The sequence below is a fragment of the Chiloscyllium plagiosum genome, unplaced genomic scaffold (genome assembly GCF_037043375.1).
Source record: "Chiloscyllium plagiosum isolate Xiang-an unplaced genomic scaffold, Cpla_swu_hap1 HiC_scaffold_3, whole genome shotgun sequence".
Classification (NCBI taxonomy): domain Eukaryota; kingdom Metazoa; phylum Chordata; class Chondrichthyes; order Orectolobiformes; family Hemiscylliidae; genus Chiloscyllium; species Chiloscyllium plagiosum.
Window position 1 is genome coordinate 59,389,513 of NW_028270141.1, and position 14,365 is coordinate 59,403,877.

Sequence of the window (14,365 nt, forward strand, 5' to 3'; positions counted from 1 at the left end):
GCGCGCTCTCCTCTCCCCCCGCGCGCTCTCTCCTCTCCCCCCGCGCGCTCTCTCCTCTCCCCCCGCGCGCTCTCTCCTCTCCCCCCCCGCGCTCTCTCTCCTCTCCCCCCGCGCTCTCTCTCCTCTCCCCCCGCGCGCGCTCTCCTCTCCCCCCGCGCGCTCTCTCCTCTCCCCCCGCGCGCTCTCTCCTCTCCCCCCGCGCGCTCTCTCCTCTCCCCCCGCGCGCTCTCTCCTCTCCCCCCGCGCGTTCTCTCCTCTCCCCCCGCGCGCTCTCTCCTCTCCCCCCGCGCGCTCTCTCCTCTCCCCCCCGCGCGCTCTCTCCTCTCCCCCCCGCGCGCTCTCTCCTCTCCCCCCCGCGCGCTCTCTCCTCTCCCCCCCGCGCGCTCTCTCCTCTCCCCCCGCGCTCTCTGTCTTCTCCCCCCCGCGCTCTCTGTCTTCTCCCCCCCGCGCTCTCTGTCTTCTCCCCCCCGCGCTCTCTGTCTTCTCCCCCCCGCGCTCTCTGTCTTCTCCCCCCCGCGCTCTCTGTCTTCTCCCCCCCGCGCTCTGTCTTCTCCCCCCCGCGCTCTCTGTCTTCTCCCCCTCGCGCTCTCTGTCTTCTCCCCCCCGCGCTCTCTGTCTTCTCCCCCCCGCGCTCTCTGTCTTCTCCCCCCCGCGCTCTCTGTCTTCTCCCCCCCGCGCTCTCTGTCTTCTCCCCCCCGCGCTCTCTGTCTTCTCCCCCCCGCGCTCTCTGTCTTCTCCCCCCCGCGCTCTCTGTCTTCTCCCCCCCGCGCTCTCTGTCTTCTCCCCCCCGCGCTCTCTGTCTTCTCCCCCCCGCGCTCTCTGTCTTCTCCCCCCCGCGCTCTCTGTCTTCTCCCCCCCGCGCTCTCTGTCTTCTCCCCCCCGCGCTCTCTGTCTTCTCCCCCCCGCGCTCTCTGTCTTCTCCCCCCCGCGCTCTCTGTCTTCTCCCCCCCGCGCTCTCTGTCTTCTCCCCCCCGCGCTCTCTGTCTTCTCCCCCCCGCGCTCTCTGTCTTCTCCCCCCCGCGCTCTCTGTCTTCTCCCCCCCGCGCTCTCTGTCTTCTCCCCCCCGCGCTCTCTGTCTTCTCCCCCCAGCGCTCTCTGTCTTCTCCCCCCCGCGCTCTCTGTCTTCTCCCCCCCGCGCTCTCTGTCTTCTCCCCCCCGCGCTCTCTGTCTTCTCCCCCCCGCGCTCTCTGTCTTCTCCCCCCCGCGCTCTCTGTCTTCTCCCCCCCGCGCTCTCTGTCTTCTCCCCCCCGCGCTCTCTGTCTTCTCCCCCCCGCGCTCTCTGTCTTCTCCCCCCCGCGCTCTCTGTCTTCTCCCCCCCGCGCTCTCTGTCTTCTCCCCCCCGCGCTCTCTGTCTTCTCCCCCCCGCGCTCTCTGTCTTCTCCCCCCCGCGCTCTCTGTCTTCTCCCCCCCGCGCTCTCTGTCTTCTCCCCCCCGCGCTCTCTGTCTTCTCCCCCCCGCGCTCTCTGTCTTCTCCCCCCCGCGCTCTCTTCCCCCCCCCGCGCTCTCTTCCCCCCCCCCGCGCTCTCTTTCCCCCCCCCGCGCTCTCTGTCTTCTCCCCCCCGCGCTCTCTTTCCCCCCCCCGCGCTCTCTTTCCCCCCCCCCGCGCTCTCTTCCCCCCCCGCGCTCTCTTCCCCCCCCGCGCTCTCTTCCCCCCCCCGCGCTCTCTTCCCCCCCCCCCGCGCTCTCTTCCCCCCCCCCCGCGCTCTCTTCCCCCCCCGCGCTCTCTTTCCCCCCCCGCGCTCTCTTTCCCCCCCCCGCGCTCTCTTTCCCCCCCCCGCGCTCTCTTCCCCCCCCGCGCTCTCTTCCCCCCCCCCGCGCTCTCTTCCCCCCCCCCGCGCTCTCTTTCCCCCCCCCCGCGCTCTCTTCCCCCCCCCCCCGCGCTCTCTTTCCCCCCCCCCGCGCTCTCTTTCCCCCCCCCCCCCGCGCTCTCTTCCCCCCCCCCCCGCGGTCTCTTTCCCCCCACCCTGCGCGCTCTCTTTCCCCCCCCCGCGCTCTCTTTCCCCCCCCCCCGCGCTCTCTTCCCCCCCCCCCGCGGTCTCTTTCCCCCCACCCTGCGCGCTCTCTTCCCCCCTCTCCCCCGCCGCGCGCTCTCTTCCTCCCCCCCCCCCCCCGGCGCTTTGTTCTCTCCCCCCCCCCCCCCCCGCGCGCTCTCTCTAGTGTGCTTTCTCTCTTTTGCAGTCGCTTTCTTATTCTCTCTTACTCTCTGTCTCACTCTTTTCCTCTTCATTTCTCTTTTTCTCTTCATCTCACTCTGTATTCTCCCCTCTCTCTTACTTACTTTTTCTTTCTTCGCACCCTCTCATGTGCATGACCCTTCTTTCACATTCGCTCTCTTGCGCTCCCTTCCTCACTCACCAATGCTCTTTCTGTCGCGCGCACTCTTTCTGCTGTGTGCAGTCTCTCTCGTGCGCTCTTTCTCCCGTTCTAAGCTTTCCTATTCCTTTCCGTCTTAATGTCTCTGTCACGTTCTCTCTCCTAATTTTTCCCTTGCTGTCTCCCTCCCTCCCTCGTGCCCTCCCTCCCTCACTCACTCTTACTCTTCGTCCCTCTATCTTGCTCTCTTTCACTTGCGCTCTCTCTCATAATCTCATTTGCTCGCTCTCTGTACTGCTCGCATTCTCTCTCTCGTTCACTATTTGCGGTCTCTCCCTCTTTCATGCTCCCTTCTCCCTCTTTTGCGCTCCCTGTTTGATACTCCCTCCCTCCGTTGTTCTCTCCCCCGCTTTCTGTATTGACACCTTGTTTGCACTCTCCCCCATCGCTCTTTCTCACTCGTGCATTCTTCTGCACTCTTTCTCTTGCTTTCTCCCTCTCTCGCTCTCTGTCTCTGTCTCTCCCTCTCTTGCTTGCTCTCCCCCTCTCTTTCCCTGGTCTCCCTCTCTCGTGCTGTCTTTTTTTTTCTGTCTTTCACTTGTTCTCTCTTTCGTGCATTTTCTCTTTCTCATGCTTTTGCTCGCTTTTTTGCACTCGCTCCCTCTCTGTTGCACCCGCACCCTATATTTTGCGCTCATTCCCTCTCTTTCACGCTCTGTTTTCCTTTTGGCACGCTGTCTTTCATTCTTTGTCACTTTCACTGTCTTTCTCACTCGTGCTCTTTCTCACTTGCAATCCCATCCTCACTCGCACGGTCTCTAGCTTTATCTGGCTCTATCGTACTCTCTCCCTCTCGCTTTCCCTTCACTGTCTTTCACTAGGACTCTTGTGCACTCTTGTGTGCTCTCACTCCTATTCGCTTGCTCTCGCCCGCATTTTCTTTCGTGCTGTCACTTTCCCTCACTCTCTTTTGCTTTGTTTCACGTACTCTCACACGCTGTCTTTCACTCTCACTTTCTGTCTTGCCCTCTCTGTCTTTGACTTGAGCTCTTCTTCTCTTGCTGCCTTTTGCATACTCACTTCCTCACATGCTCTTTCGTTCTCACTTTCTCTGTCTCTTTGGCTCATACTGTCTCTTTTGTGCTCTCTCTGTCTTGCTCTCATACGCTGCCCCTCTTGTGTTCTCTCACACTTGTATTTTTGCTCTCACTCTTCCAATTGCACTTTTTTTTGCACTTTCCCTCCATCTCTCTTGTATATGTGCCATCTCTTTTGCTCACTCTTTCGTGCTGTCACTCTTTTTTATACACTCTTTTGCTTGCCCTCTTTCTGTCACTCTCACTCATTCACGCTCTCGCTTTCTTTCTTCCACTTGCTCTCACTTTTTCTCTCTCTCTCTGCGCTCGCGCTCATGCTCTCTTTCATGCTCTCTCGCTGTCTTTTACCTGTGCTGTTTTTTGCTTGCACTCTTTCTCATTTTATTGCACACTCTCTCTTTCATTCATGCTGTCTGTTTCGCTCGGGCTCTCTTGTGTGCGCTATTGCTCATTTGCTCTTTGGCTATTCTTCTTTCCCTCTTTCTTTCCCCCTTTCTTTCTCTTCCCTCACATGCTGTCTCTAAATTTCTCCCTTTCTCTCTCTAAATTTCTCCCTTTCTCTTGCACTCTCCCTGTCTCTCTCCCACTCTTGCGGGGGCTCACTCACCCTCCTGCATGGGCTTGCTTCCCCTTTTGTGTGCCCTCTTTGCTCAGTCTCTTTTTTACTCACTCTTTTTATTCATTCATTTGTGCTCACACTTGCGCTCACTGGCGTGCACACTTACTGTCTTTTGATGTCTTTCGCTCATTCACTTACTCCTTCATGTCCTCACTTTCGTTGTCTCAGTCTCTGTCACGTCTGCTCCCTTGTGCATTTTCTCTTGTGCATTCTCTTTTGCGTGCACCATCTCTCACGTGCTGTCTTGCTCACTCATGCTCTCTTTTTCAATCACTTTTTTGTATTCTTTCTTCCTCTTGCATTCTCTCTCCATCTCTCTTTTCCTCTCTCTCTAGTCAACACAGCCCTTGACCTCGCCACTGTCTTAAATTACTGTACCAACGTCCACTATTGGACAAGGGCAGCACGGTGGCTCAGTGGTTAATGCTGTGTCTCACAATGCTAGGGACCCAACTTTGATTCCAGCCTCGGACGACTGTGTGTGTGTGTGTGTGCGTGTGTAGTTTGCACATTCTCCTGTGTCTGCCTGGATTTCCTCTGAGAGTTGCGGTTTCATCCCACTGTTCAAAGATGTGCAGGTTAGGTGAATTGGCCATTCTAAATTGCCCATAGTGTTCAGGGATGTTTAGGTTATCTGCATTAGTCAGGTGAAATGTAGATTAATAGGGTATGGGAATGGATCTGGGTGGGTTACTCTTCGGAGGGTTGATGTGGACTTGTTGAGCCAAATGGTCTGTTTCCATACTGTAGGGATTCTCTGATAATACATTGTTTTAGGACTTTACTTGAAGCTCCATTTCCTATCTACTGAGTCCATCTCTCTCCTGGCAATCGTTTGAGGCAGTACCAGACAGTTCACAAACTTAATATTGTATTTGACTCCAAAATGACTTTCAGATCACCTATCTACATTGTCAGGAACACTATTTCCACCTGTAACATCATGTGACAACATGCATGCCTCCTCTTATCTATTGCTGAAATTTTCACCTATGCCATTATTAGCTATTCAAGGTAACTATCCCAAAGTATTAATGGCATCACCATCCATAAAGCTTATATTTGGCTCACAGATTCACTGTGTGTCTTAACTATGCCAAGTTTCTTTCCCCACCACTCCTGTTTTCTAAGGTTCACACTTTATTAATTCTATAATTGGCAGTCTTGCATACAGCAATGATGTCCATGCTCCTCCAGTTCTAGCCTCCTGTGTATCCACATTTTAATTGCTGCATCTTTGGTATACTTGCCTTCTGCAGCCAAAGATATAAACACTGTAATAACCTCTCATCAACCTTCTGTGTGGAGTTTGCCCATTTACCCTGTGTCTGCATGGGTTTCCTGTCAGTGTTTCGGTTTTCTCCCACATCCCAAAGGTGTGCAGCTTAGGTGGAATGGCCTTACTAAATTGCCCGTGGTGTCCAGGGATGTGGATTAGCCATGACAAATGCACATTTACAGGGATAGAGTGGGGGGATGGGTCTGGGTGGGATTTGATGGACCGAATAGCCTACCTCTATACTGTAAGGATTCTATGACGCTTTTATTTGCATTAAATCAGCTAATTTCCAGATTGGCACCTTACATTTTTCCTTTTGTTTATTTTTAATATATATTTAGTATACATTTAACCCATTATTTCCCAAGCATTCAACTACCTTCAAGTTACTCAGTTGTCTTCTTTCAAACAGCTGAAGGGACATGCTATGAATTTGTCGGTGTAATGTCATATATGTAGACTGTGCGTCCCAATAGTATCAAATAGAATGTTCCACTAGCTGTTTGCAACAAGTTGAAAACCTTGCAATGTTGTGTCTAATATTTGGATGTCATTCTGCAATTGGACAACATTTGCTGGATAACCTTGAATGTGTGAGAAATTATGCTGCCAGTTAGTTTCGGATCATCCGACAAGCTGTCATGTTGGCATGCTTTGGAAGGTACAAATGTTAATGAACATGGCCCTGTTCTTTGCAGATAGACCATGTACACACACTTCATCTGTTCCAAATTCACTGATTCATTTTTCAGGGCAATACCCTGACCAATCTGAGTCAATCTGCCCATTTTAAAATTCAACAAAGCGTAGCTATTAACTGTCAATTAGCATTAAAGTGTGCATTGACCATAGCAATGCATCTACCAATCAGAGTCCACTTGCCAATCAATAAACATACTCCCCTCATGCAGTATGAATATTAGTTAGCCGCTTTAATTTGCATTTTTGTGAAATGTCCTGATGAGCGCAAGATGAAAAATTTTGACAAAATGTCTTTTTTCAGCAAACTTAGTGTCTTTGTGTTGGTGACTATTGTCAATGTAATGAAATCAGACTCTCCTCCAGCTGTAATTTAACCTGAATTTATTTCTTTCATTTTTGTTTTATGGATCTAGCAATCCAATTCTCCTAGAGTAGGTGTGTGATAATAGGTGCAGAACCATTAATCTGCCCATTGTATCCCAGCTGTGTCATCAGTACAGTGCCAGCCCATTGTATCAGTTTGATATTTATCCATCGCCACATAAGCCATTCAGTTTTCTAAGTTAAATTGTTATTTAGTGATCAGTTAATGATATTTTTGTGATAGACCCATGCCCAGTACTGCTCCTAATATTTGCAATAAATTTAAATTAAGGTCTATCTTGTCCGTACAAATATTCCTGCTAATATAATCACTGAAAAGTTTTTACTGTGAAATTATTATTAGTTGAGAGAGGCAAAACATTACATAATCATCTAATTATGCATGGGATTCATTTCCAGAGAAATGGAATTGAGATACAGAAAAGTGTTGTTAAAATTGTACCATACCATGATTAGACCACACATCATATGCTGTCCATAGTTCTGCTGTCCTTATTGTAGAACTGCTATGCAGCCATTGTGGAACTGGAGAAGATGCAAAAATATTTACAAGGTTTACAAGTATAACCTTTATAACTAAGCAGTTGTACTTACTGAGAAATATGCCACTTCTGAGTGAGATCAGGGCCATAAACATAAGATAATGACCAATAAATACCAGAAAGGTAAGAACTTGCAACTCAATTATCAGTGTAGTTGAGGCAAGTAGTATTGATGCATTGAGGGAAAATCTAGATAAGTACGTGAGGAAAGACATGGAAGTCTGTGTTAGTAGATGAAGTAGAGATGTTTGTATTATCAATATACTTTAGCACAGACCAGTTGACCTGTTGCTGTGCAGTAAATTTGATGTAACATAGCATGATCATTTTTAGTACTGATCATTTCCGCAGCAGAAGGTATCCATGTGATTTAGTTATCATTTGTGCAAATTAAAATCTTGTAACCTTCAAAGTAAAAGTTGTAAAACTAACTTTTTTTTTTCTTTTGAAGATCTGGCCAACAGTACAAATGTTAAATTTCTACTTTGTACCACTAGTATACAGGTAAATTTTTATTTATTATTTCTTGAATTAATCCTCCAGAAAAAAATTCAGCTTTTGCCAAGTTTAACAAGAGGTGATGCTTGTCTACTGTAGTGACTGAGCTCCTGGTAGAAAGGATGCCTGCCCTTGGAGCTAGCTGGTTATCAGATAGCACACTAAAAATTCTACTGTAGATTAGAAAATCCTACAGTGGTACATTAGATTGGAATCAACCTAAATGTCAGGATTAAAAGCAAAAACAGAATTGCTGGAAAAGCTCAGCAGGTCTGGCAGCATCTGTGAAGAAAAATCAAAGTCAATGTTCAGGTCTGGTGACTCTTCCTCAGAACTGTTCTGATTGTTTCTGATTTACAGCTGAATGCATTATTTTGGTTTTTAAGTGTCAGTGTGAATGCAGATGCGGATTATTTCTGATACAGCCTCTCCTACTATCTGTCCTTTACTCCTCCCCTTCTAACTCCAGTAACAAAAATAAGACATTTCCTTAAGTAAAGAAAGGAGGGGAATAAGAAAAGTTTCCTAATTAGATCATGGTCCAAGTGTAAAATGCACCAGCTGCAACTGGTCATGTCAAAACCTGTGCCATGAACACATGAGTAATGAGGTGGAATTAATAAAGTCTTGTTCTTGAAGGGAAAAAACTTACAGGAGACCGTCAGTCTGTCCTGACAGTTGTGAAGGTAGAATGTCGGACCTTTCCTTTCAGCCATGATCCCGCCATGATTGCCTGACTAGACCACGTCATGCCCACATTGCTGACCAGAAATTCTAGTCAACACTAGAAGTGTCTTAATGAGCTACAAATTTGATCCCAATGGCACTCAATTGACTATTTTCTATTTGCTCATGGGCAGCTAATCTGACCCTAGCCCAACTTCTCCAGAAGTGCCTTGGGATGGGGATTGTGGCGCTAAATTGCACACCACCTGACAGTATGAATTTGTGAGCTGCCTGCATGCTTCTAATATCCAGCTTCAGAAACAAGAGTGAAATACATTGCCCATTTGAGCTGCTTCCTCTATGTATAAAAGAGCTTTTGCATCAACTTCATTTTCCTGCCCTATCCTTGATCCTCTCAGTGCTGAAAAGTCTATTAAGCTCACTTTTGAATAAACTCTTTGAGCCAAAGACCTGTCAAGTAGAGAATTCCAGAGATTTGAATGAATACAATAGAAAATCATTGATCATTGTCATTGCTTTACATCCACCAGTGTTGATCTTTTTTTTTGCACACAACACCAATTAAATTTTAAAAATCTCATTGGAAAAGAAAATTACTGTTACACTGACGTGTCTTGGTGCACTTGGCGCATCTGTGAAACCAGAAATATTTAATGTATGCAATTCTAAGTGAAGTTTATATTGTGCTTTATTGCTATAGAAGGCAATAATTGCTTTTGCATTATAAATTGCCCTAGCACACATGGCAGCGACAGCAGTTTATTACATTTGACACTTGCCCACGCATTTTGCATGGATTTTTGCATTGAAATTTGCTGTAATTAGAAATCCTAAACAACCCTTTACAGCATACCTGGCATCTGTGTGAACAGGGAACAATCTCCATGGCCAAATTATTGAACAACTACTGAGATATACAGAGTTTGAGAAATGTTGATTTAAATGTAAGTTAGAAAATTGAATGTTTTGCCAAAGAAAGTGAACTCAAAAGCTGTTTCTTATTTAAGATATGAAACAGTAAGGCTGCACACTTCAGGTTAATTTCATCCCATAAAGGTTGTTTGGTAGACATTAGGACATTTCACATCATTAAACAATTGCTTACTCTAGTTTGCGGTAGCCTTGACTTTTTCGTCCATGTATGGTGGGTACTTAGTGGGTAAGTGCCACAATTTCACGCAGTTCTATATTTCATTGGAATGTTTTGATAAATTATTGCATGGTAAAGTTTCTGAAGGATTAGGGAAATAGATTACTAAAATTATTTGTCTTTTTTTTATTTGACACAGGTTGCCATTAATTCAAGTTGTTGCTCTGATGTGGAATACCTACCTCTCATGGATGGCAAACAAAATTTAAAATGTATTTGATTAATTAATCTCTTTTGTCACAGAAAAGAAATACAGATGACTTTTCTGATCTACTTGACATGACCATTCTATTTACTGAAATACTAACATTGTGGTGTAATGCTGTTGCAGTCATTCTGAGGCAATATTGTGAGACTTACATTGCCTTTTAATTTAGTTTTGTTTACATTAGATGTCTCCAATATTGTAGGCTGAAATAGAAATTCCTCTTCCCCCACCTCAGATGTCAAGAATACATTCCTAATAGAAATTAGATGGTTATTGCAGTGAAAATGCTGGAAAACATTTCTAAGACCTCAAAGTCTTGAAATCATTCAGCAAAAACACCTTGCATCAAATTTATACTAAATGTGCACAAAATAATTTTGTGAAACTGCATTTTTGTTCAGTTTACAAGTGTCTTTTTTGAGTGAAGCACATGTTTTAGATGCTTTAGTTTGCTTTTAAAATTGGAAAAGTTCCAAATTATACTCAACACAGATAATTAGGTGTCCCGAGCAGACACAGGCTTTCTTCTACTATACGCATTAAGGAATACTGATCATAAAACACAGTTCAGCAGACAAAGGTTTGTTTATATTCTTATACATTTTGTGGTATACTATTTGTCACGTGATGATAAACTGTATGAGACAACTACAACATCAGTGTCTCATTAGGAGGTTGGACTAGTCCCCAGTTAAGATAAATATCTTGATTAATCCTACATTGTAAGATTAATCAAGTTTCTGCTGTGCCCATGTCTCATGACCAAGTCATAGTCATAGAGATGTACAACATGGAAATAGACCCTTCGGTCCAACTCGTCCATGCCCACCAGATATCCCAACCCAATCTCGTCCCACCTGCCAGCACCTGGCCAATATCCCTCCAAACTCTTCCTATTCATATACCCATCCAGATGTTGCAATTGTACCAGCCTCTGCCATTTCCTCTGGCAGCTCATTCCATACACCCTCTGCCCGAAAAAAATTCCCCTTAGGTCTATTTTATATCTTTTCCCTCCAACCTTAAAACTATGCCCTCTAGTTCTGGACTCCCCCAATCCAAAGAAAATACTTTGTCTATTTATTCTATCCATGCCACTCATGATTTTATAAAACTTGATAAGGTCACCCCTCAGCCTCTGATGCTACAGGGAAAATAACCGTAGCCTAATCAACCTCTCCCTATAGCTCAGATCCTCCAACCCTGGCAACATCATTGTAATTTTCTTCTGAAACCCTTTCGAGTTTCACAACATCTTTCCGATAGGAAGGAGACCAGAATTGTACGTAGTATTCCAACAGTGGCCTAACCATGTCCTGTGCAGCTGCAACATGACCTCCCAACTGCTGTACTCAATACACTGATCAATAAAGGAAAGCATACCAAACGCCACCTTCACTACCTGCGACTCCATTTTCAAGGAGCTATGAACATGCACTCCAAGGTCTCTTTGTTCAGCAGCATTCCCAGGACATTGCCATTAAGTGTAGAAGTCCTGCTAAGATTTGCTTTTCTAAAATGCAGCACCTCACATTTATCTAAATTAAACTGCATCTGCCACTTCTCAGCCCATTGATCTATCTGATCAAGATCCCGTTGTAATCAGAAGTAACCTTCTTTACTGTCCACTACAGCTCCAATTTTGGTGTAATCTGCAAAGTTACTTACTATACCTCCTATGCTCACATCCAAATCATTTATTTAAATGATGAAAAGTAGTGGACCCAGCACCGATCCTTGTGGCACTCCACTGGTCACAGGGCTCCAGTCTGAAAAACAACCCTCCACCTTTGAGCCAGTACTGTATCCAAATGGCTAGTTCTCCCTGTATTCCATAGGATTTAACCTTGCTAACCAGTCTCCCATGTGGAACCTTGTTGAATGCCTTACTGAAGTCAATATAGATCACAACTACTGCACTGCCCTCATCAATCCTCTTTGTTACTTCAAAAATCTCAATCAAGTTCTTTGAAAATGCTAACAGGTTCCCATTTATAGCAGGCATCTCCCTATAACCACCTTGAGTCTTCTACCTTTGCATACAGCTGCAACCATGATAATGTATGTAGCTAAATGTTTCATGCCTCCTCTGTGTCTAAGCAGTTCTAAATTAAGCTTACATTTAAATACATTTAGGTTTAACTCTTAAAGCCTCAACCATGGAGCACCCTAAGTCAACCTCCTGGCTTACTCTATGTAAATGTATCATCTATCTCTTGCTACCTAATTAATTTCTTTACCACATGGGTAGCCACGGTAATGGTAGGAACTCATTATCAGTCCTTATTTTACATAATAACTTCAGTAAACCTTTTCCTCTTTATCCTAATTTATTAGAAATACCTAGCATCAGACAAAAATTAATTACCCAATGTTGAGGGTAGCTGCTAGACATTAACATATTAATGATGAATATTTTGGAAAAGGAGCAAAATTTAAAATAATGCACACATTTTGAAGTTGTCTGGTCAAGTATCAATTACAAGGATATAAATTGTACAAATAGAGCAATAAATAGAGCAATATTGGATAGGTATAATAAAATAATTTTTAACTTCTGATAAAATTACGAACCGGCATCAATGGAACATTTAGATATTTTTTGAGTATGTTTTGTTTAACCATTTATGCTTAACAGCTGTTACAATTTGTATATATCTGTGCTCTTTGCCTTCACTAAAGTTCTCTGTTCATTGGGGCGCCCAATTTTCTTTGACTCTAGAATTACATTGGGTATTTCCATGTAAATTTAAATGTACAAAATAATTTACTTCATTGATTACTACAAATTTGCTGAAGACCAGCATTTGGTTACTACAACTACACCTGGCTATATGGATTGAATCTGATGAGTCTTTGCGTCATAAAAAAAATGAAGTTAAATGTAGAAATCCCTAGATTTGTTTTCCCAAACCTACCATATTTCAATGTTTTCTTAAGTATTTTTTTCAATATGACCTCAATACTGGATGTCATTGCTCTCAGCAGATCTGGTTGCATTTATTTTAAACTTCAATTGGATGTTTAAATGTTTCATTGACTGTTTTACTTATCTGGCCCTTTTTTTCCCCAAATACAGTGTCCCTGTTCTTTGTCACTTGTTCCCCATTTCTTTCCTAAAGTTATTACACAAGATTTGACCTCATTCAGAGTAACTCATTTGTGCAATTAATTGCGATCTGTTGGTTCACACCGGTCACTGATCCACAGATGACTATGCTCTTCTGTATCTTCCTCAGTTATCCAGCTTCTCAAATGAGCTTCAAGTAGTGTGTATTGACAGATTCATCCTCCAGTGTCACTGATACAAAACAGAAATTGCTAGGCAAATTCATCAGGTCTGTCATCATGTGTGGAGAGATATCAGAGTTAATGTTTTGGGTCCGGTGATCCTTCTTCAAAAGGGTTAACTCTGATTTCTCTCCACAGACACTGCCTGACCTGCTAATTTTTTTCAGTAATTTCTGTTTTTGTTTCTGATTTCCAGCATGCATGGTTCTTTCAGTTTTTGTAAAATGTCATTGATGTTCAGAAGCATCCAGCTGAGGTCAGTCAATGTGATCAGGAACTGAAACTGTTCCCAATATTTCTTTTGTTAGGAGCATAAAGACCTTTGTCCTGTCTTTCTTGCCACATTTGAGACTGAGATTGATAAACTCATCCCAGTTCAGAGGCTCAAATTGGGACCATTGACGAATCATTTTGTATCAACATTAACAATCTTACAGTTTGAAAAGCAGTAAGTTGTAAGTTTAAATGATTTTATCTCATTGTTTAATGATCTGTTTTAAATTAAAATATGCTAAACTTTTAATGTCCAGCAAATTCTGTGGACTATTTGGTTACAAATTTAATGTTAATAAAATAAAAAAAATCTTTACACTAAAAAAGGCATTAAATCAGTTATTTCAACCCAGTGATATTATTGAACTTTAAAACAAAGTTAACTTGTATTGTAGAGAAATTACTTTCAACATGCACCAAACAAAACACCTATTCTGTGTGCTAATTTAATATATTCAATTTAGAATAAATGAACTACAGGATATTTTATCTTTTAAAATAATTTATTCCAATTGAGGAAAAAATTAAGTTCCTAAATTTTCCACAGCAGTGCTGTTCTCTATCAAAAGATAGCAATGGTAATTTTCAAAATCTATATTCTACATAGCTAAAAATCACACAACACCATGTTATAGTCTGACAGATTTACTTGGAAGCACTAGCTTTCCAAATAAACCTGTAGGGCGATAACCTAGTGTTGTGTGATTTTTTTTAACTTTGTACACCCCAGACCAACATCTCCAAATCATATATTAACATAGAACATAGAAATATGCAGCGCAGTACAGGCCCTTTGGCCCTCGATGTTGCGCCGATCCAAGCCCACCTAACCTACACTAGCCCACTATCCTCCATATGCCTATCCAATGCCCGTTTAAATACCCATAAAGAGGGAGAGTCCACCACTGCTACTGGCAGGGCATTCCATGAACTCACGACTCGCTGAGTAAAGAATCTACCCCTAACATCTGTCCTATACCTACCACCCCTTAATTTAAAGCTATGCCCCCTCGTAATAGCTGACTCCATATGTGGAAAAAGGTTCTCATGGTCAACCCTATCTAAACCCCTAATCATCTTGTACACCTCTATCAAGTCACCCCTAAACCTTCTTTTCTCCAATGAAAACAGCCCCAAGTGCCTCAGCCTTTCCTCATACGATCTTCCTACCATACCAGGCAACATCCTGGTAAACCTCCTCTGCATCCATTCCAGTGCCTCCACATCCTTCCTATAGTATGGCGACTAAAACTGCACACAATACTCCAGATGTGGCCGCACCAGAGTCTTATACAACTGCAACATGACCTCAGGACTCCAGA

The 14,365-nt window shown here is 44.4% G+C and overlaps 1 protein-coding gene across 6 annotated transcripts in view; it reads left to right on the top strand.

Annotated features, from left to right (window-relative positions):
* Positions 1-13,512, top strand: part of mpv17 (mitochondrial inner membrane protein MPV17) — a 101,336-nt gene extending 87,824 nt beyond the window's left edge. For 2 of the 6 annotated variants that reach the window (XM_087979797.1, XM_087979798.1), the window contains exons 7-8: positions 7,388-7,440; positions 9,411-13,486. In XM_087979797.1, the coding sequence (XP_087835923.1) occupies positions 7,388-7,440; positions 9,411-9,480 (123 nt within the window). In that variant the 3' untranslated portion in view covers positions 9,481-13,486. Of the gene's footprint in view, positions 1-7,387; positions 7,441-9,410 lie in introns of all 6 variants that reach the window. The other 4 variants (XM_087979799.1, XM_087979800.1, XM_087979802.1 and 1 more) reach the window with 4 other exon arrangements.
* The last annotated feature ends 853 nt before the right edge of the window (positions 13,513-14,365 follow it).